Source organism: Manduca sexta, chromosome 17, assembly GCF_014839805.1.
Source record: "Manduca sexta isolate Smith_Timp_Sample1 chromosome 17, JHU_Msex_v1.0, whole genome shotgun sequence".
Taxonomy (NCBI): domain Eukaryota; kingdom Metazoa; phylum Arthropoda; class Insecta; order Lepidoptera; family Sphingidae; genus Manduca; species Manduca sexta.
Window position 1 is genome coordinate 7500104 of NC_051131.1, and position 27616 is coordinate 7527719.

At 34.5% G+C, this 27616-nt stretch overlaps 1 protein-coding gene across 2 annotated transcripts; it reads left to right on the plus strand.

Annotated features, from left to right (window-relative positions):
* The first annotated feature begins 6179 nt into the window (after nt 1-6179).
* On the plus strand, nt 6180-27616 carry LOC115448155 (sodium- and chloride-dependent GABA transporter ine). 2 transcript variants are annotated; one of them, XM_030175478.2, is made up of 9 exons: nt 6180-6262; nt 19712-19902; nt 23038-23172; nt 23258-23471; nt 23603-24099; nt 24174-24286; nt 24371-24650; nt 24991-25223; nt 26262-27616. In XM_030175478.2, exons 1-9 carry the CDS (start codon nt 6219-6221, stop codon nt 26370-26372), a joined length of 1818 nt encoding a protein of 605 aa, XP_030031338.1. In that variant the 5' UTR covers nt 6180-6218; the 3' UTR covers nt 26373-27616. The 2 variants fall into 2 exon arrangements, with proteins under 2 accessions (XP_030031338.1, XP_030031337.1); XM_030175477.2 differs by lacking the exon at nt 6180-6262 and adding an exon at nt 9669-10202.

Sequence of the window (27616 nt, forward strand, 5' to 3'; positions counted from 1 at the left end):
ATTTAATAATTTTAAATTTCCTTAAAATGTGTTACATACAGCGTTATTAAATTTAAACAAGCTTCACGAGATTTCACAGTCAGGGCTAGGTTCGGAGGGGGAAAGAAGTGAATTCAAAATAAGATATGCCGATTTGGAACACATTTACACGGAATTCACTTCTAGTCATATGGAGTACCTAGCTAACTTGGAGGATGAATTTGAAGTAGAGGAGTTTACCCAAAAATACATGGTATATAACCAAAAATATTATGATGTGAAACGGAAGTTTTTAGATTTATTTCCTGAGGGCGGCTGTCGAGTCTGAATATGGCACTGCTTCTTCCACAGATAGGAAAAGGAACGAGCATGCCATTTTACCAAAAGTTCGGTTACAAACCTTTAACGGGAAATTAGAGGAATTTACATCTTTTATGGAATTATTTGAATCATTGGTTGGTAAAGATCCAAAATTGTCTGATACTGAGAAATTATATTACTTACTGGGGTCTCTTGATGACGAGCCAAAGAGTCTTACTAAGCATTTGTCCGTCACAGGTGACAATTATTCAATAGCTTTGGATTTGTTGAAAAGACAATATGGTAACAAACGAGCATTAGCCGATAAATTGTTACATAATTTGTTGGCAACGACTAGGGTTATCAATAATTATTCTTCTTTGAAACAATTTTTTAATACTTTGGTTGTGAATACAAAGGGGTTAGAAAAAATGAATTTCCCTGTATCGGAGTGGTCTTATCTTTTATTTTATCTAAATTTTCAAAAACTTGACTCTAGTTTGAAAAAACGTTTTGAAGCTAGGTTATCTAACAAGGAATTGCCTGATTTTTCTGATTTGATTCAGTTTTTGGAGAAGGAAGTTAGGATCTTAGAGTCTAGTGGCGATGGTCAAAGCGGTAAGAGTGGCTCTGTGAATTCTCGGACACACCATGCCACGTTTGCAGGTGAACCAATGATGGTTTGCAAGCTATGTAAGCAAGGAAGTCATCATTTATCAAAATGTGTGAAATTTTTAGCATTGAATCCACACCAGCGGAAGGAGCGTGAGTGCGTATCGAGTTGGTCATGTTACAAATGCAATTCTAATAAACACCACTACCTTATCCACTTTGATTTGCGGCCGGTGGTTACAGCAGGGGACGTGTCAGGGTTCCACGATCGGGTGGTGGACCACGTTCACCAAGTGCTAATGAAAATCGGGTAGTTGCACACAAATTGGACACTAGTGGGGAAAAGGCTACTTGTACCACAGCTAGGGTAGGGGGACCTGTTAAGGATCATCATGGGGTAACTGCATCAGCAGTGGATGATGATATAGCTTTAACTGTCTCTAACATAAATAAAGACTATAGGCGGACAGTGTTACTAGCAACAGCTATAGTACGTGTCATGGACAGATATGGGGAGTATCATGAAGTTCGTGCGCTACTAGATGGGGGTAGTCAAACTACATTTATCACCGATACCGTTGTTAAAAGGCTTGGATTAAAACGATTTAAGTCCAATTCTATTTCGGTAACGGGTTTAGGGGGAGGACTTGTGAGTGATTGTAGAGGAGGCGTAAATTTGGTTATGTGTTCTAAATATTCGGAACATCCTAGATTGGTAACAAGGGCAATAGTATTAGGCACTATCACTCATAACCTGCCGACTCAAACTCTGTCCTCAAAAATTTTGCGGAATGGTATAGAGGTATCTATTTAGCGGATGACCAATTCTTCGTTAGTCGAGCGGTTGATATTTTAATAGGTGCCGATCTCATGGGTGAAATCATGATTGGTGATTGTGTGAAAGTTAATGATTATTTGCCACGCGCAATGAATACGGTGTTTGGTTACGTATTGATGGGTCCAGTAACCCATAAGGTTTCTCAATGTGATGAGCGGTCTCAAACATTTTTCGCGGCATATGTTACCACAAACCAGATTTTGGAAAATTTCTGGGAGGTGGAAGATATACCGGAATCGGTATTAGTTAATCCTGAAGATGCGGATTGCGAAAATAGGTTTCGTGAAACGCATCAACGGGATCAAACGGGGAGATATATAGTGCGGTTACCCTTTTAGACGATAAACCTGAATTGGGGATTCAATTTCGATAGCCAAGAAACGGTTCATGGTTATGGAAAGGCGGTTAATCTCGAATGAGGCATTGCGGGAAAAGTATATTGCATTTATGCGAGATTATGAAAAATTAGGGCATATGTCTATCTGTGATCGGCAGCCAGAGGACTATGCAGAAGGTAAAGGGTACATTATACCTCATCACGGTATTTTTAAGACAAATGCGGATAAAATTCGTGTGGCTCGGCATGCCATTCGAGTCGAATTTTTAAGCATATATCGCGTTTCAGGTATAAGGCTAGGCCGGATGAGCCAGTTATGTCTGCATTACCAAGTGACAGGGTAAACACAACTGGTATATTTCATACAGTGCAAACAGATTTTGCAGGACCTTTTTCAATTAGAGCCTCACGTCTTAGAAATGCAAAAATGTTGAAGGCATATTTGTGTGTTTTTGTCTGCTCTGCAACCAAAGCGGTGCATTTGGAGGTTGTTGGAGACTTGACAACAGAAGCGTTCGGAGCTGCGTTGACGCGTTTCACATCTCGGCGCGGACTCCCGAGTGTGATACGTTCTGATAATGGTACTAATTATGTAGGGACAAACAAACACCTCAACGAGGTTGACAAGTATCTTCGGAATAGGGAAGTTGAGAATAGTCTTAAGAATTTTGCAGCCAAGAGTAGTATTACTTGGTTATTCAATGTGCCTTCGGGACCTCACTTCGGGGATTGTTTGAAGCGGCTGTCAAATCTGCAAAACCTTATTAAAGCGGATGATCGGGGAGCAGGTTTTGACTTATGAGGATTTGACGACAGTGTTCACAAGAGTTGAAGCAGTACTCAACTCTCGCCCACTATGTCCTCTATCAAATGATCCTACGGATCTCGAAGTGTTGACCCCAGCACATTTCTTAGTCGGCAAGTCATTGCTTTCTGTGCCTGAGTATAATTTCGAACACGTAGTTAATACGCGGTTGGGACGTTTTAGATTAGTTCAGGCTATAGGTCAACGTTTCTGGAAACAATGGAGTGACCGTTACCTACACTGTCTCCAGAATCGTAACAAATGGACAACGCCGGTTGATCCACCTAAAGAAGGGGACCTCGTTTTAATAAAAGAGGAGAATGTCCCTGTCCTTAAATGGAAGAGAGGGAGAGTTTTAGAACTTTTACCTGGGATTGATGGGGTTATCCGAATTGTCAGGTTAAAGACTGCCTCAGGGAATTTACTGAGGCCTGTAGTAAAATTGCGAAGTTGCCGCTGGATTAGTTTCCAGTGATAAAGTTTTTTTCTTACCATTCCGATGCTTTAATGGTTAATTACTTATTATATTTATATTGCGTGCTTATGTTTTAGAATTTTAGTATAACTTTCAATGAAAGGGGCTTGTTGTGTTATTTGATAAAGGCTTTTCACAGCCTTTCTCGGGCGGCGGGATGTTTAATTTTTATTAGTTCATTATTTGGAAGGGCGGACAGATTCGGCCAAATTAATTTACACACAACACAACACACATAAATATATATATATAGTATGTATTCGAATATAAAATCTTTTCGGTGGGGGTAAAAGAAACTGTCAAATATTATTAAAAAAAAGAAGAATGACATGATTATTGAAGAAAAAACTACTATCGGAGTCGGCAAAGAGAATTATAATTTATAAATCGGAACAAATAGGGCTCCCGGGAGCATATGCATTAAGAAAAAGGAAATTGGGGTGAGTTTGTTTAGCTATATATTAGTATGTATGTATAAGACCACACAGGATCGAGAAGTCCGCACGTTGGCCGAAGAAAAATTTATGTATTACCATCTATTACATAACAGTAATAAATAATCCTTCTCTGTTTTAATTTCACGAAAATTTTATTTATTTATTTATTTATTGGATAAGGATTGCTAACGGAGTTTACAATAATTCTTATAATAACTACACATATTTATAGCTATAATAGCTTACGTAATTGTAACTCTGGTTATAAGCAATCACAGCATGAGCCACAATCTTTAAGACAATAGAAAATGCTCAAGTACTTAGTTTATCAATTGTACAGATAACACTATTACAATACTTAAAAAAGAAATAAAAAGCTATTTAAATGTAACAATTTGCGATAGAGAACTCTAACAAATATTTACATAATATTTCAAATTCAAAACAACCAAATAAATATGTATTATGTAGATATATATAAGTAACAGAAACAAAATAAAATCAAACCTTAAACTACAAATTTTAATAACAAAATAAAAAACAGGAGAAAATACAAACTTAAGAAGTTTAAAAGTGATTTGCATAAACAAGGCTATTTTGAGTATTTAATAACTGACGGGAAATCATTTATCATCTTTATAAACAGAAGAGGACCAAGTATTGATTCTTGACTTATACCAGAGCGTTGGTGATAGGGCTGGGCTTATTACAGACCAAATACAAAGTTAATGCTGGAGATCAACTGACAATAAACTTGACAAAACCTAGAGCCAAACCCAAAACAGACAATTTTTCAAATAGCATGTCTTTGTCAACCCTGTTTTCGCTTTTCGGAAGTCGAAGCATAGGAAATCCACCTGTCCCCCGCGATCAAGTCGGTTAGGTATAAAGTCTACCAGGTCGTTGGCGAATCTCTTCCTTCTAAAACTATGTTGCTCATTACCTACATATGATAGGCCAATAGAGTTGCTGGATTTCAAACTTCGAATCGCTAACTATACGTCATCTGGAATAACCCCTTGTACAATAATATATTTACTTTTTTTTTTGGTTTCGCGGAGAAAGTGCCTTATTACTACCGCCCAGCCTTCGTGTGGGGCGACTGAGCGGTTATGCTGAGGTAACCGTGCCTTACGGCCCGGCGTTAAGCCGCCCGGATTTGATGGTGACCTTCGGGCGACCGCTGGGCCGAGTCCCTAACCCTATATACAACTTAACCTATGCACGGCCTACCTTTGCCTTGGCCTGACATTAAAGTGTCTAGTCTGCGACCGCAGCCGCCCCTGCGCGGTGCCGCCTTGCGGCCCGTCTTCTATGGGGGGGCTCAGAAGCCCCCGCGCACCGAACGACGCCCTCGGCGCTTACGGCAGCGTGAGGCCGACTACACACTGCCGTCCATCCCGGGGGTACGATAATATATTTACTTGAAAATAGTGGATTTGGATTTCTTACGTGGAACGTTTCGACTTTCAGATCGCCACCTCTCATCCGCGGGGCCTTACCTATACATATCATACTTAGCTCCTCCTCGTTAGTCTGTGCACTTTGTGTGCAGTTCTTGCTCCTTTTTCGCTGGGCCTATGAATTTTTGTTATTATCCAGCCCAGGTTGATATATTATTTGTCTGGCTCACCAGTCTATCGACCTAATGTTACAAGTTACCTGTAACGAGTTTTAAAAGTACCCACGATTCCGTTTACCTCAAGGTCAAGTAATACAATTGTAGCAAAGGGGCCATAACAACTACTTCCTGTACATGTATAATGGCTGATGAACTTATCTTACAAATTACAATCTCACAAAATATTTATAATAAATAATTCTCGGGTTCATCCTATCATTGGCGCTGAAATACAGATATTTCTTAATTTCCACAATGTAGCTTACTGCGAAGTTCCTTTTTAAGTTTTGATAATTATTCCGCAGCTTTTTATTACATGCAAAAAAATATTTTCATATTCTGCGGAGCATTTGAAAATATAATTTAGGATAATACTAAGCCCTCTGTGAAAAAATGGGTATTAAAACACGAACAGATTCCGAAAATTACAATATTACTCCACAATGAAACCGAATTCATTAGTGTTTGCGGAACCCTAAAAAATTATCAAGACACCAACGTTGAAGCATCTTTTAGAGTTTTATTAAAAGGCACACGCAGATTGTGTTGATGGACTATAAAATCATCAGTTAGTAACAGATTAATTAGTACTTGTTGGTAGGTACGTCGCAATATAAAAGCTATTTATGAACGTATATAATTATGATCCGTGAGCGTCTTCAAATTGAATAAACATGTAAGTTAGAAGTGTTAATTAAAAGGAAACGTATCCGACGCTATGTGGAAGGGAGTGACATAAATATTGTATTTGCAACTAACAGAAACCCAGTCTGCTAACTTATTTTGCGAAGATACCGTGTTTTGAATTTAAGCCATGACTGGATGTATCGATCCGAAAAAGTCATATAATTTAATCTGGTGAGTTTGCAAATAAATCTAACAGTTGATATTATTCTTAAATTAGATTGAAGAATTCTTATGTTTACGCGAATTCTAGACATTGAAATAAAACTACATCAAGGTCACAAGGGGACTCCGTGATCGTGAACGCTGCAAAGTCTTCGAAACATCGGAAACATTGACATAAAAAAAACATGCGATAAATGGATTTATTTTAATGTCTTAAATTCGATTTTTAAATTATTTCATAACCACGACGGTAAAATGAAATAAGAATTACCTACTGAATTATTTTATTACAAGATTTTGTTAGAAAAAAATATTTCAATATTTATCCACTAATCTGTATTTTATACACTAATCTAGTGTTACTGGCGATTCCGCCCGCATGAAAACGCAATAAAAAGTATCCCAATAGGTATACGCGTTAACCGGTACATTTCACGAATATGGCCAACAATTTAGTTTCCGAATAGAACTATGACCAGTGACATTGTGAATAAAGATACATTTTTGAAGACGATTATTTTGGACACATCAAAGGGTTTTAGCGCGCTAAATTTGGGTTTGCCATGAGTAGAGACCGCATTATTGCAACCTAAAAAACTTAAATATTCATGTAAGACTCAAAATTTGGAACATCAATTAATTTTAAAACATTTATTTAAAAAAAACGAATTGGTTTATTTCTTCTTTTGAAGAAGTCGATTAAAAATCAGCATACGTTTTTGCGAGCAAAAAAATGGTCTACGATTGCAACCAAGTCGTATATAACATGCTTTATTATTTTACAAAATGGTGATCTAGAAAGATATATCGCCCAAGATAGCGAAAATATACACCATCCCATAATTTTAAACATCATATGCAAAAACTGGCAAAAATGGATTTATGCAAATTTATATAATCAGGTCTCTAGTCATGTACGACACTGCTAACAGCTAACGAGTAACTCTACGCATATTGTGTGGTCAACAATTTAATGTGTTAATGGAGTGTAGGACTACGATAATTCGGTGACATTTTTACGCGCATTTAACATGGCGTTAACACAGTGCACACGCAATGGCGCTACTTTAACGATGTCATACTCCGTCTGAAGAGGACATAATATTCAGCTTTACCAATTTTTTTGTATCAAACCCCCAAAAAATGTCTGTTCAAACCGTGAAGGGCTAGAGAAATAATAAAAATATTATATACAATCTTACATATTTTTAATTCATACGATTTTCCTGTATTTAATTTTAATCTTCATAAATTTTGAAATTTGAAGTAAAATATGTTTCTTATACACAATATATTCCATATTCTGATATTTCCGACCTACTCAATTTTCAACAAGTGCCCCCAAACTCTTTAATTAGTAAATTAATATTGCTAATTAAAGAGATAAATTGTTTTATTGTCTTTATTATGCACGTTGTGGTTGCGTATTATCTCAATTTCAATTAATTCCTTGTAAACTTTGTTGATAACCAAATAATCAAATTAAAAATAATATTTCAGTGCCCTTTTCACTAACTGACTTAACTAATCACTTTCAAATACACTAAAAGAGCGGTCTAAACCGCTTGTTTTAGTAGTAATTCCAAGAATTTGGCAAAACTATTTTTAATGCAACGTTTCACAAGAAATAACTTTTGTAGCAGAACTGAAAACAGCCGTACTATTTTTAAGGCGCTAAGTAATGGGCATTTGGACATAGGCGTTAACAGGTGTCGTTAATGCAGATATAGCAGTAGTACGAGAAGAATCATGCATATTTAGCCGGAAATAATGGAAAAGAATACGAATTAATTAAGGAAGGAGGTTATTGTAATTCGAAACACAACACCAAATTGCCACTATAAAGATCTATAGACAGTGATTCCTGGTCGACCAATCCACGATGTAGGCGTATTTCTCTACAAGGTCGCTCTAGCATATTTTATTTGTTAATTTGTATATTTTTAGATCGAAATATTAGTAAAAAATATGATTTATGTTGGATATGTAGTGTAAGAGCTATGGTGGTTTATTAACCAGCATGAAAACTGTTTTAAAAAACGCCTGAAAAAACAATGATTAAACTGAACTTGCAAAAATAACTATAGAAATTGATTTTCATCATTGTTTACTTATAAAAAAACAATTTAGCATTTATTCCATTCATACAAAGAGTATTATATTATAGCCTCGTAGGTTTTTATCAAACCTAATGGCTTATCGATATTCATAAATTAAACGTGTTATTTGCCTCTTCTGTCTTCTACGCACGTCTCGTACACAGAATATAGGATACCTATAAGAACAAGTGTTTACTCCGTCCATCAAAATGTTAATTTTTCAATAATATTTTACAAATAGTCTAATCATTACACCCATTGGTGTTTCAGTAGAGAAATAGATAAAATCTAACATACAATGAGGGACTGACTACTTATATATTTTTTAATTATAATATGAGAAAGTAAATTTTACTTCCTCTTCATCATCATCAGCCCTGTATTATATACTGTCGCACTGCTGGGCACGGGCCTCCTTTACTACCGAGAGGGATTTGGCTTTAGTCCACCACGCTGGCCTAGTGCGGAATAGTAGACTTCACACGCAATTCCTATAGAGAGAACTTCTCAGGTGTGTAGGTTTCCTCACGATGTTTTCTTTCACCGTTGACGCAAGCTAGATAATTCACAAAGAATACACACATAATTATTTTTTTTAGAAAACTCAGAGGTGTCCCCCCTTGGGTTTTGAACCTGCGGATATTCGTGTAGTCAGTCCGTTCCACACCCAAATAGGCTATCGCCGGTTACGTCCGCTTGAAAAATGTATATTATATTATTATATTTTTTAAAGTTGCTCCTGAGCTACCGCTTACAAAATGATTAATGTACTACGTAGTACCATTCGCACATATCAATTAATATCACACTTGTTGTGACAAATTTGATAACTGTTCGCTGTCTAATAAAAGGGTGATATATACATTTTATCTAATCTTAAGGCTAGTTTACACATATAATTATAGAGGAGAACCACATTTTCAATGATTGAATAATACAATTTATACCATTTTTATTGTGTTATCTAAAATTGGTAAAGATAGAAAAAAAATATATTCGCCTTTCTACAAATTTTATGTCACTTACAAACATAAATTTTTGTGTATAATTATTATCGATATATTATTAATATTACCAATCATAAAAATCATTTATTAATAAATCTGTAAGGCAATAGTTGTCATATAATTTATGATGTATTGTAATTCCTATTGTGTAGCCCAAACCTGAGATAAACGCAGGCGCAGCGAGACATTTCATGGCCGCCACGACGCATGCGCGACCCTCCCCTCTTCCTGTCAGTTTCCCCCACCACTAGCAAGTTGAATCGCACTTTGTTTACCAATTGCTTCGCTACGATTGACGATCCAGTCAGGGCAGTCGGTTGGCCAACTAAACCGACCTCGCTCGCTCTCGCGTCCGTTCATTATTCACAGTCGCGCGTCGTCAGCGGCGCACGCGACTAATAGTCACCGCGTCATGACCCTGTAACGTGATAGCATGAATAAAGTCGAATCTTCGACGGAAGCCGCCGCGCCCAGCGTGGCAATCCACGTGGAACAACATGACGACGAACAGGACAAAGAGAACTCCAAGTTACTCTCGGCGCACTCACCGGCACCCAGCATAACCCCATCGGGGCAAATGCGAAAAGTAAAGAGTTTCAGTGATACACACAAGATACGAGATGTGACCACTGCTTCAGGCGCAGCGTCGGCGCGGAGTCTGCGTCCTTACGAAATAGTGAACACGTATCCCGAGGGATCAGAAAGTGGAACTAACAATTATGGAGCACCGTCCGTCCGGTCGCTTGCTTCCATCGGAATGGGTTGTACGGACGGACGTAAAATGGTTATTAGACGAGTACCAACATCGCCCACGGAATTGTTCCATCTAGTTCGTCCTCCTACGTGAGTATCTCAGTATAACGCATCCTCTTGTTGCTATTATCCAATTGACTTTGCTGTGTGTGCCGTTTCGTCATTATTCAATAACTTATGTTTCCAAGTAAATATAGCGAAACATAGTACATAATTGCAATATACCAAACATTATTAAACTTTAAATTATTGCAATCTTAACCTAAGTCCTTGTCTAATTTGACCCATGTTACAATGATAACGCTTAGCTACTATATAGGACTTAGTACTTTAGGTGTGTGAAGTCGCTAGTTACGGCGCGAAATACAAAAGTTGGTAGATAACCTATTATCTGTTTTAGGCCCAGACTTAGTGTTTCTTTATGTATAGGTATAGCATTAACAAAATGCCATAACTATAACTGAGATTTAATGTTATGTTAATCATAATTACCTAGCAATGGCGTAATTTCTATTTAAGTTCTTTTAATGTTCACAATTACTGACTGTTCAAATAACCATAACGTCAATATGCTTGGAGTTAACATATTTTTCCTATAATAAAGACTAATAATATTAGTTTTGTATTGTATACTGTCCCACTGTAGGGCATTATTCCCATGTAATTCCCGATGCGAGGTTTGTGGTCCACCACCCTCCTAACCTAGTGCAGTTTGCTGGATTTTACTTATAAAGTTAAAGATTCGCAGTTACTTTTCACCAATAAAACAGGCGATAGTAAATAATGAATTTGCACGTTACTTGGAAAGGAAAATGACCTGGGAGTAACATCAATCTTTGTCTTGGCTGTACGTTACATTTCCGTTGCTGTGTCGTTTTAACCCATAGCGTTTATTATTATAAGTATTCCGGAAGTGGGGTTTTCACGAATAGAAATGTATGTCTACAAAATAATATATCGGTAAAATGATATTTATTCCGTCATAAATGTCGTATTAAACATAAATCTCTACTCAGGCTTATGCCTGCTGGTAATATTTGTTTGGACTTGTTTGTTGTTAAAATAAGTACCATAATGCCCTTTCAATATGTACCACAATATTATTTTTCTAAAAGACATTTTATAGTTTTTATTTTACGTAATACTTCCCATTAAATGAAACATTGGTATATTTTTACAAGTGAGTTAATTGTTAATACGAATAGATAGCTAATATTTCCCTAAAATAAATATTTTTAAATTTATTAAATTTAATTACATTCTATACAGTCTTTAGTACTAAATTTCTAGTAGGAAATAGGGTAACAAGAGGCGAGTCAACTGACAGTAAGAAACCCATGAAAGCCCACACACACATATGTAGAAGTATGGTGCGTGCGGTACGCATTTAAAAAAAATAGGCATTAACAAGAGGCATGGACAATCTACTCATTCGATAATTTTACCTGCAAAATAATAAAACTAATATGAAGAAACCGCCTCATTCATGTTGCAGACAAAACTGACTGCAGAGTGGCTCTACCACTTTTAAAATGGCAACATAAAAACATACGTATACGCTTAAAGTAATTATGACAGAACGGGTCATATGCATTTGTATTTTGTCAGTTCTTGTATATAAAACCTAAAATCCTGGGTTGGTGTATGTTTTAGCTATATTATTAATAATTATTCTAAAGAAAGCAGTGTGCTTCTGTATAATAATTCGTAATAATAAGTAAAATATTACGTTGCATTGCAGTCGACTAAGCTTATTAAAGTGGCCATGGTGAAAAATAACTCAAAATATGAAAATTATACGCAAATTAATAACCATATTAATGAAGCGAATGAATCTTTGCCATAAACAATAAGTGTTAGCTTAACATTAAAAATTATGAAAAACCAGTATCCCAACGGCACCGTCTCGAAGAGCGAACCCAAGATCTCAATGTGCTTATCGCACCTCATGTGCAATGCATAGGTACAACGACGCCACCGACACAACAAAATAAAAAAAAAAAATGGCTAATTTATTCATTATGAATATTATGTTAGAGTATGTGTTGTGGTGTGTGGTTCGTATAATTAATTATTTGTTGATATTAATTACGAAACCCTAATAATTATTTTCTTATAAATATATAATTCGGCCTCTTTTGACGTTTTCATGTCTATTTCAGGCTTTATATGCTGCATATAATCCAGTTTCTAATAATTACATATTATCAAGGTGATAACATGCCACAACTAACAAAAGTACAAGTACCAGCGATTGCCAAGATATATCCGTCCCTTGAAGTGATAGTAGACGATCCCATTATCATAATTGTGAAGCACACTTTTTTAATATTTCAATTTATTAACATACCTCTATTTCATTCTATTGAGTGATAGTGAAATCCAAACCTTATCGGTCTCATATTATAACTTTTATTTATTTTAAATATACTGTGGGAAAAGACGTTACACTAATTTAGAGATCCGTAGTGAACTTACATAAGCACAAGCATATACATAGCACATAATAGAGAAGTACTTAAATTGGAAGAGAAAAAGACTAATACTTAATAACGTACTGGATCTAATTGCGGGTCTCTTTAATACCGTCTATAATATTTAAACATCAACTAATACAACAATTAAGTATAATTAATTTATAACTTTTTATTCATCAGTGGAGCAGCTGTCAAGAATAGAGGCATGAGGCCAATTGGGCATGCCTCTATGTTTGTATCAGTTAAAAGCGGGAAACTTTAAGCCACACGTTGGATATATCTTTATATTTTAAGCACACCTATTTAAAATACTTATAAGATCAAATGAAACAGGATGGCACTGGTGAATATTTGCGAAGCTCAACAGAATGCAAATAATTACTAATCCTTCGAGAATTTGTATGGAACGTTCTACATGTTTGGATGTTTGTTAGAAACAACGCTAAACAGCCACTTCATATGGCTGAAATATGTCACACAAATAGACCACGTTTTGAACTAACATAGAGTAGGCTACGGTTAATCTTGCAAACTACACTAGCTTCAATGGTTCTCAAGAAGTAATTATGCGCGCTAGTGATTATATAATCTCACTCAACTCGACGCTCGAATTTCTACCACTGGATCACTAGTAGTTGTAACTCCTTAAAATCAGTAAATCATGACCATTCCATCTGTATTTTGATACATAATGATGCGAACTGCATCCTATGATTATAACGATTATCTTGTCTCCCGCACGTCAGCTTTTCCCGTGTATATATAATGTATTTTTTTTTAAAGCAAATATCAAAAAATATTAAGTACATGTTTAAAAAACTTTTTCTTACCACTTTGATAATAGTGAATTTAGGTACGTGTTATTCCGAAAAAGACAAAAGATTAACGACTCGGCTTGTGCGGACCGGGATAGTAGGATCGCGTAGCGCCGGTTTTCAGGTTCTCCTGTCGACCTGAGAGGTTGATCCTTAGGGATGTGAGCGATTTATAGCGTTGTAACCTAAATCTAAATAATTAATATTTAATAAGAATATTATGTAGACACTAGACATGTCATAAAATGATAATTAGGTAAGTGTAAATGCTACATATAGGCTAATAGATTTACTTGTGTATTGCACATTATCATTATTTATTATTATGAGGTCACTGATATAGCACTGATGCTTAGCCCTATCTGGTACAGACTGTGACGCTAAAGAAGACAATATAATTTTATCGCAAGAAACATAGTCTTTATACATTATAATAATTTACATATGCAGCACGTCAAGAAATATATTTTACTATTAACTGATACTAAACTTGATACCGTATTATCGGATTTTTTTTTTACTTGTCAATATACATATACGTTTAATATGTTTGTTTATTAGTGAATATAATAAAATAAAGAGTAGCTTTTATCAACTTCATATCTAATCAATCCAAATGATGTAGAAGTATTGTTTTGACTATATTTCCGTACATCCAGCGAGGTAATTCTGTCAAGATTTTAACAAATTGAATTGCATAATATGTTTGCTGTTACTATGAAAAACTGAAGGCGGCGAATATCCTCGCAAAACGAGATTACTGTAACAAGAGGCTCCGATAACGATTTTGATTACGATTTTTGTTTAAAGCAAAACTTAGATTACCTGATAGTTAGTAACCGACTCCCATAAACAACCCAAATGATTAGAAGAGTACTGAGAGCATTTTGAGAAGGAATTGTATTTTGGAAGGCAGAGATAAAATATTGCCTACGAAGCGCAACGCAGAGCTGATTTTAACTATATTCATTAGATACTATGACCAACCAAAATATCTTATCTTACTAAAATTAAAAATGTGAAAACGTTTAGATGTTCCTTACAATTAACCGCAGGCGCTGCTAAATAGATTACATGAAATTTGGCAGATGGATAGATCATGTTCTGGATGAACATATAACATTTAGGCTAGTTTTATCCAGTAATTTGCCCGTTGGGAATATTGAAATGTTTTGCCTCAATATGTAAATAAATGTAGGCTTGTATATTTTACAATTTCTCCATAATTTGATGGTAATCTGTTTTGCGTCTTAATTTTATTAAATAAATAAATAAATGTCGTTAGCATCCTTCAGATGAAACTATGAATCTCTACAGAGTAGTGATTTAAAAAATTTGGTAGCGAAAAAGGTTTTTCGCGCGATTAAAGCCGCTAGCAGCTAACTAGTGTAATTATAAAGTATTATTATTCACTATACGGTGATGAAGGCTTCATAATGCTAAAAAGTTTTTCTTGCTGCAAAAGAAGGACAATAATATTCGCATTCAGATTCCGGACGCACTTTCGTGTACTACGTCGAAAGAGAAACGGCTTTGTTTTCAAGTACCTATAATATATTTTTTATATATAATACTTTTTACTCGTATTTGCTGGTCTCAAAATAATTTTTAAAAACTATAACTATAGTGAAGGAAACAAATATAAGCCTTTTTAGCACTCGCGCTATATAACTATTTTGAAGTAATTATCTTAAAATTCACGGTGAAATATTTGCAGTTTATTAGAATAGTAATGAAATATATTATTAATGTTATCGATGCAGTCCTGTCAGTGATAAATTAGACGTATTCTCACATTGTATCAATAAATCATTTTATCAAATATATTGTGATGTAATGCATAATACGTTTGTACGTACATAAATATTGTATAGAATTGTTTCCATCTTGATATTGGTCTAGATTTTATTTAAAAAAAAATAGTCCGAGACTTCCTCGGCTCACGCCTGCTACTCCAACTTCTGTAAGCCATTATCGGTAGTGGTAATAATTCCAGCATTGAAGCTCGGCGAACGGGCTTCTTCTCAAGGAACGATAACCTGACTTTATCACGTAACGAAATTTATCAAACAAAAAGAAACAGACTTGAAGAAATAGTTTGTACACTACCCTCCTTAGCAGCAATTTAAACGTAAAATAATAAACTAAGAAGATTAATAAAAAAGTCACAAACGTATTTCTCGCTATGCTGTACTTATTAATAACTACGAAAAACAAATGCATCTATAAAAATATAGCAAATATGAGACTATAAAATAAAGAAAGAAAACAATTTAATTATAAAATGTGAAATCCGCAGTTTGAAATTTACTTAACCTATTAAAAAAACATTTTAGACACAATTTTAAATCAAACCAGAACCGTAGGGATAAAAAGTTATTCATATACTTAACAATTATAAATACCACCCTATTGATCTATTAGTTGCATGTTTTCGTAATCATCATATGATTAGCTAATTATATGATTTTATATTATCATATATATGTCATTGAAGTTACATTAAATTGTAAAATCAGCCAATTTTAAGTTCCTAAAAAAAATTAATTTATTATTTTAGAACCTAAATATGTAAAATAAACTATAACCCAGTATCCGTGTTTTGCACTAAAAATCGAACAAGTATCTCATAACCAACAACAATCATACCATAAGCCTTTACCCCTTTACGTCATAATCATATTTGTATTTAGAATACAAATGTGGCGCGCACTGTACAGGTCTACAAGGTGCGCGCGGTCTATAATCTTTAAGGTGGTGACCCCAGCAAAAACCGATTTTTAAGCTAAGCAAAGTAAATATATGATTAAATATTCAATTCAAATTAGGCCCCACCTACAAAAAAAATATTTAGTGTGCATATAAAAATTCTGAATCTTCAAAATTAATTCTAAATAGCCCAAATGATCACTCAAATAAATATCTACTTCTTTCTAAAAAATATGTAAGATATTCATTTTCGCCGCAGAATAATGGATTCGTTGTCTATTGTTGGTATATGATGTCATCGTGAGTACCTCCTAACATTTCCTTTTTACATTACTACTAGCTGTGCCCGCGGCATCGCTCGCGTGGGTATCGTAATTTACTATTAACCTAAACCTTAAATTAAATTTCCAAGAATTGCACTATCTTTTAGTAAAACCCGTAAAAAATCCGTTAGGTAGATTTTGAGAAAATCGATCACATACAGACAGCTTTTCGGGACTTTATTTTATAATATGTATAGATAGATTAGTACCGTTCCTTGCACATTTTTTGTAAGTACACTTGGGACATAAGTCATAACTTACATGTGCACCCACGGCCACGCTAGAAGCAGTTTTCTCTACATCATGAATTGGCCGCCCTGACCGACACAGTACCACTGACTTCCCAGAATACGTAGTATATAAGAGCTATTGTGTTATTACGTTTACTACAGAGAACGATTGTCAGATATCCAAATATTGACATCCTCTTTACAAACCTTATTTAATTCCAGATCGACAATATTTTCAAAATTTTCTTAATATTATTATTTATTATACGTAGGAACTTAACTGCCAAAATAAAATTACTAACGTCGGTTATGTGACGAACTATACCGAACCCATATAATTGAGACTATGTGATAAAATAATAATAGCTACATACATTATTACCGTTAACGAATAACACCTATAATTATAGACGATTAATATTATACCTATACAAATAATCACGTGATCAGGTAAAATTGTTTTCTGGTATCCGTGACACGAAGAAAAGAAGGTCAAGGGTGTTACGTAACATTAACAATAGGTGCACAAATTAGGAAGGTAAATATTATACCTTGTATTATTATATCCAAATTTTGTCGGAAGTTAGTAATCATTTCTGACTATCGAATTTCATGTATTTAAAATTATTTACATAGGAGAAAATTTGGAGCATGGAAAAATCCAAAATCCGTACAACCTTGAAAGCACCGAGATTACACAGTTTTGTTTTTAGGTGTTAGTGAACTGAGAGGGATTGAGAGCGGCTGATTATGAACTGACAGCTTGACTTACTCAAGCAAATCTGAATATCCTAGGTGATATTTAATAAAGAGTTTTGGCCGTGTGACCTTCGCGACAGGACCGATAACGCTGCAACACACTATCTGCTCACACATATCGCGCATACGTCGCACGACTACAACGATTGATCGTGCGCCACCGCCGCGGCCGCCTCGCCTTATCATCGCTCACTTGATAATGATTTTAAAATACGTTTACGTACTTACGCGTTGACAGCTAAGGATTACTTCTTCTTTCAAATGTCTACAAATATTTTTAGGTATTCGGCATCAGTCTACTTTCGTACTTTACAGAGAGATTGTATGCAAATACATCAATCATAATATATTATTCTCGGGGAAACTTTGTTTTTTATTTGCAAGTATTATTTTTATTTATAAAATTGTAATTGTTACATTTAAAAAAGATAATTTTCTCTATAACACATTACTTGCTACATACATATGTGTCTACATCGAAGCAATGTTAATTGCACACGCTTTCAGCGAATTAAAAAACGAATGAACTTGTATTAATTAATATTACGGTGCATTTATATTCCATTGCTAAACAATATTTGTGTTATAATTTGCGCTTTACCAACTAATTTTAACTAGGCGTGCGTAACCTTGTACATTGTTGTTTTCCATTGTCTGTGATTTTAAAATTAAATATAGTTAACCATTTAATTAGTTACATTTTTGAGGGCAGAAAAGGCTACATAAGTTGATTGATATAAGTATTTATATTATAATATACTTAGCAAATCTTCACAAATATAAAAATTATAAATTTTATTTATAGTTTATTATTTTGCATATTTTTCCTTAAAAAATCCTCCTTTCGAATACTCGACAGTACACAGACACAAATATACAAACTCAACAGTAATCATATAATACCTTAAAAACGGCAAATCGCGTGTAAGTGTAAATCACACAATTTTAAAAACCTTGCTCGCTTAAGCGAAGTCTAACTAATCCCTTGAGCATGACGACGTCACGGCTCACGTTAATCCACCATCATTGTTGATCATCCATCGTTACTCCAAATAACTCTTTTTATCACATAACCAAGGTTACGGTGATATGTCTAATTAATAGCACTGTACCAGCGTACTATACAGAGAGAGTACATAAAAATAAATTCAACAATTTTAGAAGATAATTATAGAGCTAACTAATCTAGTGTTCCTCGTGTTGACGGATGAATATGTGAATGCCACGCTATCTGATATTTATCAAAAACGTATTCCATTAATAAACATGTAATTTATTTAAGCTGTGATCATAAAACAACATAAATTATCTCAGACGTATAAAATCTTATATTTAAGCATCGTTCAAATGATATTTTGTTAACAAAATGCAAATTACTTTATAGGATTGTTAAATGATAACTTTTATATAGTTAATCCTTGTAGCAGAATAATACGGGATATCAGTAGAAACATTGAGATAACTGGTTCACAAAATAAAATAGTTGCCTAATTAATTGCAAATGCGCGGTATCTTCGCTTCACGTTAACGATAAATTAACACCAGATCTATCAAATTTATAGTAATCACAAGATGTATATGTACATTAACTAATCCTGTGCCTGGCTCGTCCCATTATGACATCAGAATATGTTACGTCTTAAGCCATCATATTATGGTCTTCGACGTGTTTAAAGACCAACACTTGCACAGTGTTGCTAGGCGCTAGTAATGTGTAAAGCGGCACAAATATCAAGCTTATACGAAATCTGTCTATTATGTCACTAAATAAAATAAACATCATAAAAAGAAAAGTTTGTGCAATATTCCTCATATTGGTCTTTTAATGATAATAGGCTACATTAAAAATGTTAATCTTTTCACTTAATATGTCAAATTTTAAGAAAGGAAATGGAAATTGGATGTGCCCCGCTAATCCTTTGGTAATCTCACTGACTTGAAACATAAACAATAGCTAGCATGGTCTAACTACAGTCTCTTATGTCATGATCATATGACATGACTCTTATGATATGACCATCTCGGTTAAATCTGCTATTCAAGCCGTAAACAAAATTGACTCCAGTGTGACCCTACTGCTTGTTAGTGGTAGAATGGGAAAATATTGCCGTTTTTGTATCCTTAATTTATAATCGATACCTCATTTTTTCTCCTTATTTTTTTATTGTCCCAAATATTATCGCACTGTTAAAATTCAGATGGGAAATGAACAAACCCTCACACATAAATTAAGTCAACAAAGTATGAAGTAGTCATTATTTTCATTAGGTATTTTGTTTTATGCAGGCCTCCCGACGAAGATTCGGCGTCGCACGAAAGTGATTGCGAGGAAGAAGAAGAAGATGCTGCGGTTCACCTCAAGCCACGCAGGCCCTTCTGGGCCAACAAGATACAGTTCGTGCTGGCTTGCGTGGGATATTCCGTCGGCCTCGGCAACGTGTGGCGCTTCCCTTATCTCTGCTACAAAAGTGGAGGAGGTAATGTTGGTTTCGATAATTTTAACTATTCAAGTTCTAGGTCACGTCACGCTGAACTAAGATTAGATATAACCAGTAATATGTACGTACAAGCTTAATCTGAAACACGTCAGAACATAACATGTATAACTAAAAGAAGTATTGTGTAGGTGAGTACGAATTAGCTACCTATTGTTCCTAATTTGACAGAGGTCATACGGAATTAATTAATGTAAGGGTGCGAGTATTAGCGGCTATCTATTGTTTATTTACTAGATAGGTAGGTGCCTATAAATTTATAGAACAATAATTTTAAACATTTTATATGCGTACTTACCTAAGGTTACGACAACGAAAATAATAAATATCATTTATCAATAATCCTAAACCTAATCCCGAGCATGTTGATTTGTGTCGACATCCGGGATTTATTAGTCATAATTTTTTTTTACATCGTACATACATATGAGTATTTGCAATTATTGCTAATAACACAATAACATGTCGCGTCTTTAGTAAGTGTTCAGTGTAAATTAACTTATTAAAGCCACAAAGACTTCGTGCCCGCCGTGACATTACATTATAGTCCACAATACAAGCGACAATTCATTCTTATAAAAGCAAAAATTAGATGTGCACGAAAATATCTACAATCAACACGACCATGAGGACATCTATTAATTTTATCACATGAATTTTAACATGACTACACAAATAAATTTAACTTTAAATCGTGACCACATTAATTATCACCAAGACTGATTATTTCCGCAATAACACCGATGAACATTTACTTAAAAATACATAAAACCTTCGTTGCCCTTGCTAATTTTTTATAGCTTTTAGATGAATGTATTTCTTTTAATTGTTTGTTTTACACGCGAAGCATTTTATCTTAGTTGTAACTAAGTTTATAAATGGGGAACTTTGTGAAAATGTTTGGACGTTTGTGAGAAGTAAACGCAGAAACAGCTGAACGAACATAAATAAAATTACGCACAAGGATGGAAGATGTCCTCGATAGTCTAACTTTTATCCCGGCAGTTTGTTCCAATAGGAAATAATGGATTTTTTTACTTGATTTCCTAAGTATATGACGCTATGGATTGCCACAGCGAAGAGAAGCTGCGGGCAATACCCAGTATTACATAATTTTGATAAAATACATCAATATAATAATAATAATATGTCTTATTACTGAAATTATCACATTTTGTCGCATAAGAGGTCACCGAATTTTAAATACCGGAAACTAGACACTACAATGCACGGGTTATAAGCTAACGGCGACATAAACAAAACTATAATTTTCCGTCAATTATAATTCATTGCAATCACAAGTAATAAGTAACCAAACATAATTTTCAGTCACGTTAGGATTACTTTACCAATATTTACTGTAATAATAATATAAAGTTACTTGTGTATACAAACATCGCGAAATCGTGTCTTTTTGATGTTTGTGTCGCCTCGCGTTAACAACCGACGATTGACACCGATGTACCAAAACGACAATACGGTGTGAATTACAGCTGATGCCTTCTGTAAACTGACACATCACAGCGCACAGACGTGTTCTCAAGATATCAAATGATTTATTACCACTTACCAGATATATATAGATGTGGGCGTAAACACTTAGATTCTAATTTATTTACTTACTTGTTTAAAGAATTTATAGTCGTATGATGTTGATTACTATTTATTTACTAATCTTAATAAGATATCAAATATAAAAAGTAATCTCATAACTACATTATCCACATTATTCCGAATGATTAATAGTGATGGGTTTAAATCTTGAAATTATTAGAGCAGGAAAAAAATTCAAAGATGTCTAAATATCACAATATGCTCAAGTTAAGGAAAACTTCAATTTTAATACTTGCACAGCACCCTGATATAATCCGGCATTTTAAACCACTGTCGTATTTAGTGCGATAAATAAATTCAAATAAATAAATGTGAGATTAAATGTAATATTTTACTCTTGAGGATATTTTGTTCATCTCTTTATTATTGAATTAATAAAATATTTAATTTAATTGTCTCAAGGTACATGCTTAGCAAGTTTTACCCAGCAAATACGAATTCTTAAATAGATGTAATGAACGAAGTTTAAGGTAAGCTTGCGGCAATCGTTTATATATTCGGATAAATTTTCACGTGCGAGAGTAGAACGGACGATATTTTTGTTTTGTAAAGTATAAAAAATATAAAAAATGTATTGTGCAAACCAAGCTATTGTATTCTAATAATATAATAACAAGGAAGCTGTTACAACTTTACCCAAGCTAACGCGAAGCATGTATTCATGCTCCATATGAATATTACTTATTTTATACGCTATTTAATCTTTGCCAAGGTATAATTTAGGTTTAAGTTGGCTTTATTTTATTATTTGAATTTATACTGTTTTACTGATACCAATTCCATAACAAAAATAAGTGTATTTAGATTACGACAAAGAAAATATTATATGACTCATGTACACCAGTAAGACATTATTGTATTTCATAAAACTAATAAAAGGTCGAGAGGTATCTTCGTGCAATCGAATTAGTGTTCGGCGCTGTAGAGTTTTGTTGTACATGAATAATTCCGCGCAACGTCATAATCGATATCCTGGCTGGTATTACTTTGTAACAGATAATAGACAGTATATAATTATAGCTTTCTATTTTTTGGATCATGGTCAATGAGATTACTAATCCTATTTTTTTTCCTAAAAGGCCATTCAAACTTACTCATCAACTGTAGCGTTGTTCGGTTGGTCCCATTACAAAACAAAAAACAATGACTGAGTATATACATAGTTCAGTTTCCGTAAGATCAAATAGCCACTTGGCTAATTACGCCAGTTACTGTAGGTCAACTCGTCGGTTTCAATGTTAAGTGAATTTGTATGAACCACAAATATTAATTATAAGTCTGGATCTTGTTGCACTGAAATTAATTGTAGTTTCTTATATTCTCAAAATTGGCATGTTATTGTTGAATCTGGGCTAAGGTTTTGGCTATTGTGCCTCCTACTTCGCACTTGCTATTTGACGCGCAGAGATACGAAATGACTATTTATATTAAAAAATATGTAGATATTGTTTTTAGATAAAAAATACTTCTATGCGTAATGATGTATACTTTTGTTCGATACAGGGGCATTCCTCATTCCATACTTCATCATTCTATTAATTTGCGGCGTGCCAATGCTCTTCATGGAACTCGCCATAGGACAGTATACAGCACACGGCCCTATTGGGGCTCTATCACAAATTTGTCCACTTTTTAAAGGTAATTACTGTAGAAATTAATTTTAATATTTCTGTGTTAAAGCAAATCATTACTCGTTTTAGTCAAATGATTGATTTTATTGCAGGCGCTGGCTTAGCAAGTGTTGTGATCTCATTTCTAATGTCCACGTATTACGCTGTGATAATTGCATGGGCCATATATTATTTTTTCACATCATTCAAAACCGAAGTACCTTGGGCAAGTTGCTCCAATCGATGGAACACAGACCAATGCTGGGTTCCAAATCACAACCATACGAAACCGAACGGATCACAAACACCCACCGAACAATTTTTCGAGTAAGATTTTATTTTACCTAAAAAACTGATCAATTACTTTAAATACCTAAAGTAACCTCTATTTTTCCATTTTTTTTTAAATAATATAATTTTTTGTATACGATACATTAACGAAATGTTTGTGTTCACAGGAGAAAGGTATTGAATATGAGTGCTGGTATTGAGTATCCTGGTGGCATGCGGTGGGAATTGGCAGCTTGCTTGGTCTGTGCTTGGGTGTTAGTTTATTTCGCCCTATGGAAAAGCATTAAATCTTCAGCCAAAGTTCGTTATATCACAACAACACTGCCATTTCTGCTGATTATAGTCTTTCTTGGACGGTCTTTGACACTCGATGGAGCAGATGGAGGCTTGAGGTTCTTCTTTAAACCAGACTGGGAACTTTTAAAACAGTCCAGGCCTTGGGTCAACGCTGCGTCACAGATCTTTAACTCTATCGGAATAGCATTCGGGTCGATGATCATGTTCGCTTCTTACAACCGATTCGACAACAACTTCCTGCACGATACCGTAGCCGTCACTCTAGTCAACGCTATTACTAGTCTCATAGTTGGCATATTCACCTTTGCTACCATCGGAAATATCGCCTTCGAACAAAATACTCCCGTGAAGGATGTCATAGCCGACAGTAAGTAAAATTCATTAAGGTGGTGTATATATTTTTATAGGTAATAAAATGCTTAATCTAATTATATATTCCAGGTCCAGGCCTATTATTTGTAGTGTACCCGCAAGCTATAGCAAAAATGCCAGCATCTCAGCTATGGGCAGTACTGTTCTTCTTCATGTTTCTATGCCTTGGATTAAATAGTCAAGTAATTATTGATATTATTTGTTTCGTTACAACTAATTCTCAGTTGTCGCATATTTAACTCATAACCTTCAAATGTTTATTTCAGTTTGCTATAGTGGAAGTGGTCGTGACTTCAATACAAGACGGATTTCCCGACATGATACGAAAAAGACTTGTGTATCATGAATTATTAGTACTGCTTGTGTGTGCGGTGTCATTATTATGCGGACTGCCACACATTATTCATAGCGGTATATATGTATTCCAGTTAATGGATTATTACGCCGCGTCGCTCAGTATAACTTATCTCGCCTTTTTTGAGGTGGTCGCGATTGCATGGTTTTATGGCGTGGGAAGACTGTCTAGAAATATTAAACAAATGACAGGTGAGTAATATGCATCATATTTCACATTAATATACAAAATAACATACGCAATGTACACCGTGCGATGGGTTTTGTTTAACACCTTTATAAAAAATAACAGACACGGCAAACAATAACGCACACAATTTACATCCACCCGGACATCCGCTATGAAACAATTGGCCATTTTGAAGCGATATACCAATAATTTCTCTACAACAGGCTATGAGTCACGCGTGTTATCAGAGTAACGTGTGATCACACCCAATTTTTGTTTATCTACTGGAGAATTAACGTGTGACTTATACAATTCTAAATAGTATTGTTGCAAATAACAACGTTGTATTACGTCATGTTTCAGGTCGCCAACCATCGCTATACTTTCGATTCTGTTGGCTGATAGCGTCACCGGCGCTGCTGTTAGCGTTGTGGGTGGCAAGCATGGTCGACTACACGCCGCCTAGTTACAGGCAGTACCAATATCCCGCATGGGCACAAGCTCTCGGATGGATCATGGCTTCCCTCTCCTTACTTTGCATCCCAGTATACGCGGTTATAGTTATAATTAGAGCACCTGGAGACAGTTTAAGAGAGGTGAGTGTGTAAAACAATGTTACTGCAATTTAAATATAAATATATGTCATGCTTGCCTTGCATGCTTTTTACATAATAGTCTACCAAGACCAACATAATAATTAACATTACTTGGGCGTTTATTCTTTCTAGTTTATTAAAAGTTACTTTATGAAAGGTTTTTTCAATAAAACAAAAACATAAAGTTTAGTTATATTTAAAAAAATATTCTATACACTGAGCGTAAAGTATTTATGAAAAACTTTTTCAATAGGTAACCGTAATGTTATCTTGTTATATATTATTATGTTCATATTTATTATTGGCAAACCAAATTTATTTGAATAAAAGGTAGATAAAGCCATGACAATCGCACCCTTTTTATCGTAATACCTAAGCAGAATCGAAACAGGGTTGAATCAGCTATTGCATAATAATCATCCTTTAAAGTCTCTACATAGCGCGAGTCATTTCTTATAAACATCACTTTGAACGCTATTACACTGAGGCAATATTTCCAATATAGAGCATTAAAAAAATAACATTCAATAACCACAAGACGATAAATATAATAAATTAAAATAATCCAAATATATAAGACCTATGGAGTGTCTTCCTCAACAACAAAAGCTAAAGTCCTTAATTTTATAGAAAGTATTCCTTAAATACTTAATTCTGAAAGTAATAAATAAGTGGATCTACATATTAGGAAATAGTACTAATAAATATATAATTTGTGCATTTCAATTATTTTAGATTTATAAATTGCGATTGTAGCTACACCTAGTCTTAAAATAAGTTATAGTTATTCTCATTTTAATCAATGAGACTTTGAACACCCCTGAATGAAAATTGTATAGTCATGTTTTTATAGTTAATAAATAACAGGCCTGACTGATGCGATTGCGGGCTGCGGAATTAGATATAGTTTATTATGGTAGACTTAAAGATAACGTTAAACATTCTAAATAAATATATTAATATTTTTGATACCAACGAATTCAAATTACTTCCGATATATTTATCTAATGATAAGCATGTTTCATTTATTATTTTCAGAAACTACGTTACTCAATACAACCAACATCTATATGTGAATGTGGTGTAAATGGCTGTGACATCTGCTGCTCTGAGTCGGATCCGCCGGACGACAAAACAGTTATTAATTAGTATAATGAAACCGTATATTTTAAAGAGTATTATTAAAAATGATAAGAATTAAGTACTCCCTCTGCCACGAGGAACAAATAACATTTGGGCCTGCGTTCTTTATGACGATATAGATTCAACACGGTATGTTTGTAACGAATAATCAAGTTTAATAAGGTTATATAAAATTAAGTAACTGGCATATACCCAGAAATCTATTTAGTCATACTGAATCCATGTTCAGGGCGCTGACCAATTTCTTATCGATTTTTTGATTCGCACCTGTGTAATCGACAAAGTTTGTCATCGAAAATTACCGTCTAGAAGAGGTACTCGTGATAAACAATACTAAGTAGATAATTTACAACGATCTTCCATCATAATTACACATCACTCGACCTACAATTATGAGCATTCACCAAACAGTGTCATGACATACATAACTATGGTCATATAAATTTTATACAGTTACAATGTAGGAGTGAAAATCATGTATGTACTTCTGACGTCTGCGCGATAATGCATTGACTTCGAATAGTATAAATAGCATTTAAATCATATCATTACAAAGAAATACACCTATTGTTATATATTTTTACTATGCACATATTAAAAACTATGTGTTAGCGGTAACTGTGTTCTGTGTAGGTATTCATAATAGCAGAAATGTATTATTACTGAATGTTTGTAAAGCTTTATATTCTCCCAGTCACGATATTATATTGCATAAGTATGTAAATATGTAATTTAAGGCCCGACCACCAGCAAAACAGCGCGCTAAAGCTCTGGTTTCCTAGAATTGCGGTGCCGTCACATGACGGACGCAATATTTGGACGCAAAAAGACGGCCGTTTTTACGGTGACGAGACGTGGACAGATCCATCACCGTTACGGCCACCAAGTCGTATCTGTTATAGGGGAGAAAAGGACGACCTTGATATACTTTGGATTAATAATTTACTTGGTGTATGAACTATCATCAGAAGAGGAAAATAGTCGTATGGAGAAAGATGACTTAATCAAAGCTGGTACAGAAGGTGTATTTGAGATTTTAGTACGTCGCCGTCTACAAAGCAATGATGAGAAATCTCAGAGAATAGTTTAGCCTAACACTAGTATTATTTGATTACGAACTTACCACATAAATTATGATTTGAGTTACAAACCATACAACAGACACAAAAATTCAATAAGACCAGAAAAAAGCTATGTATGTATACTTATTAAGTAGATTCCTAAGTCAATACAATAATATTTTAATTTTT

Excerpts from the sequence above, each read along its gene's own strand:
- LOC115448155 (XM_030175477.2), top strand. The coding sequence starts at position 9,793 with ATGAATAAAGTCGAATCTTCGACGGAAGCCGCCGCGCCCAGCGTGGCA. Across the intron at positions 23,173-23,257 it reads AATTTGTCCACTTTTTAAAG|GCGCTGGCTTAGCAAGTGTT; the intron begins GTAATTACTGTA and ends ATTTTATTGCAG. Across the intron at positions 24,287-24,370 it reads GCCTTGGATTAAATAGTCAA|TTTGCTATAGTGGAAGTGGT; the intron begins GTAATTATTGAT and ends TGTTTATTTCAG.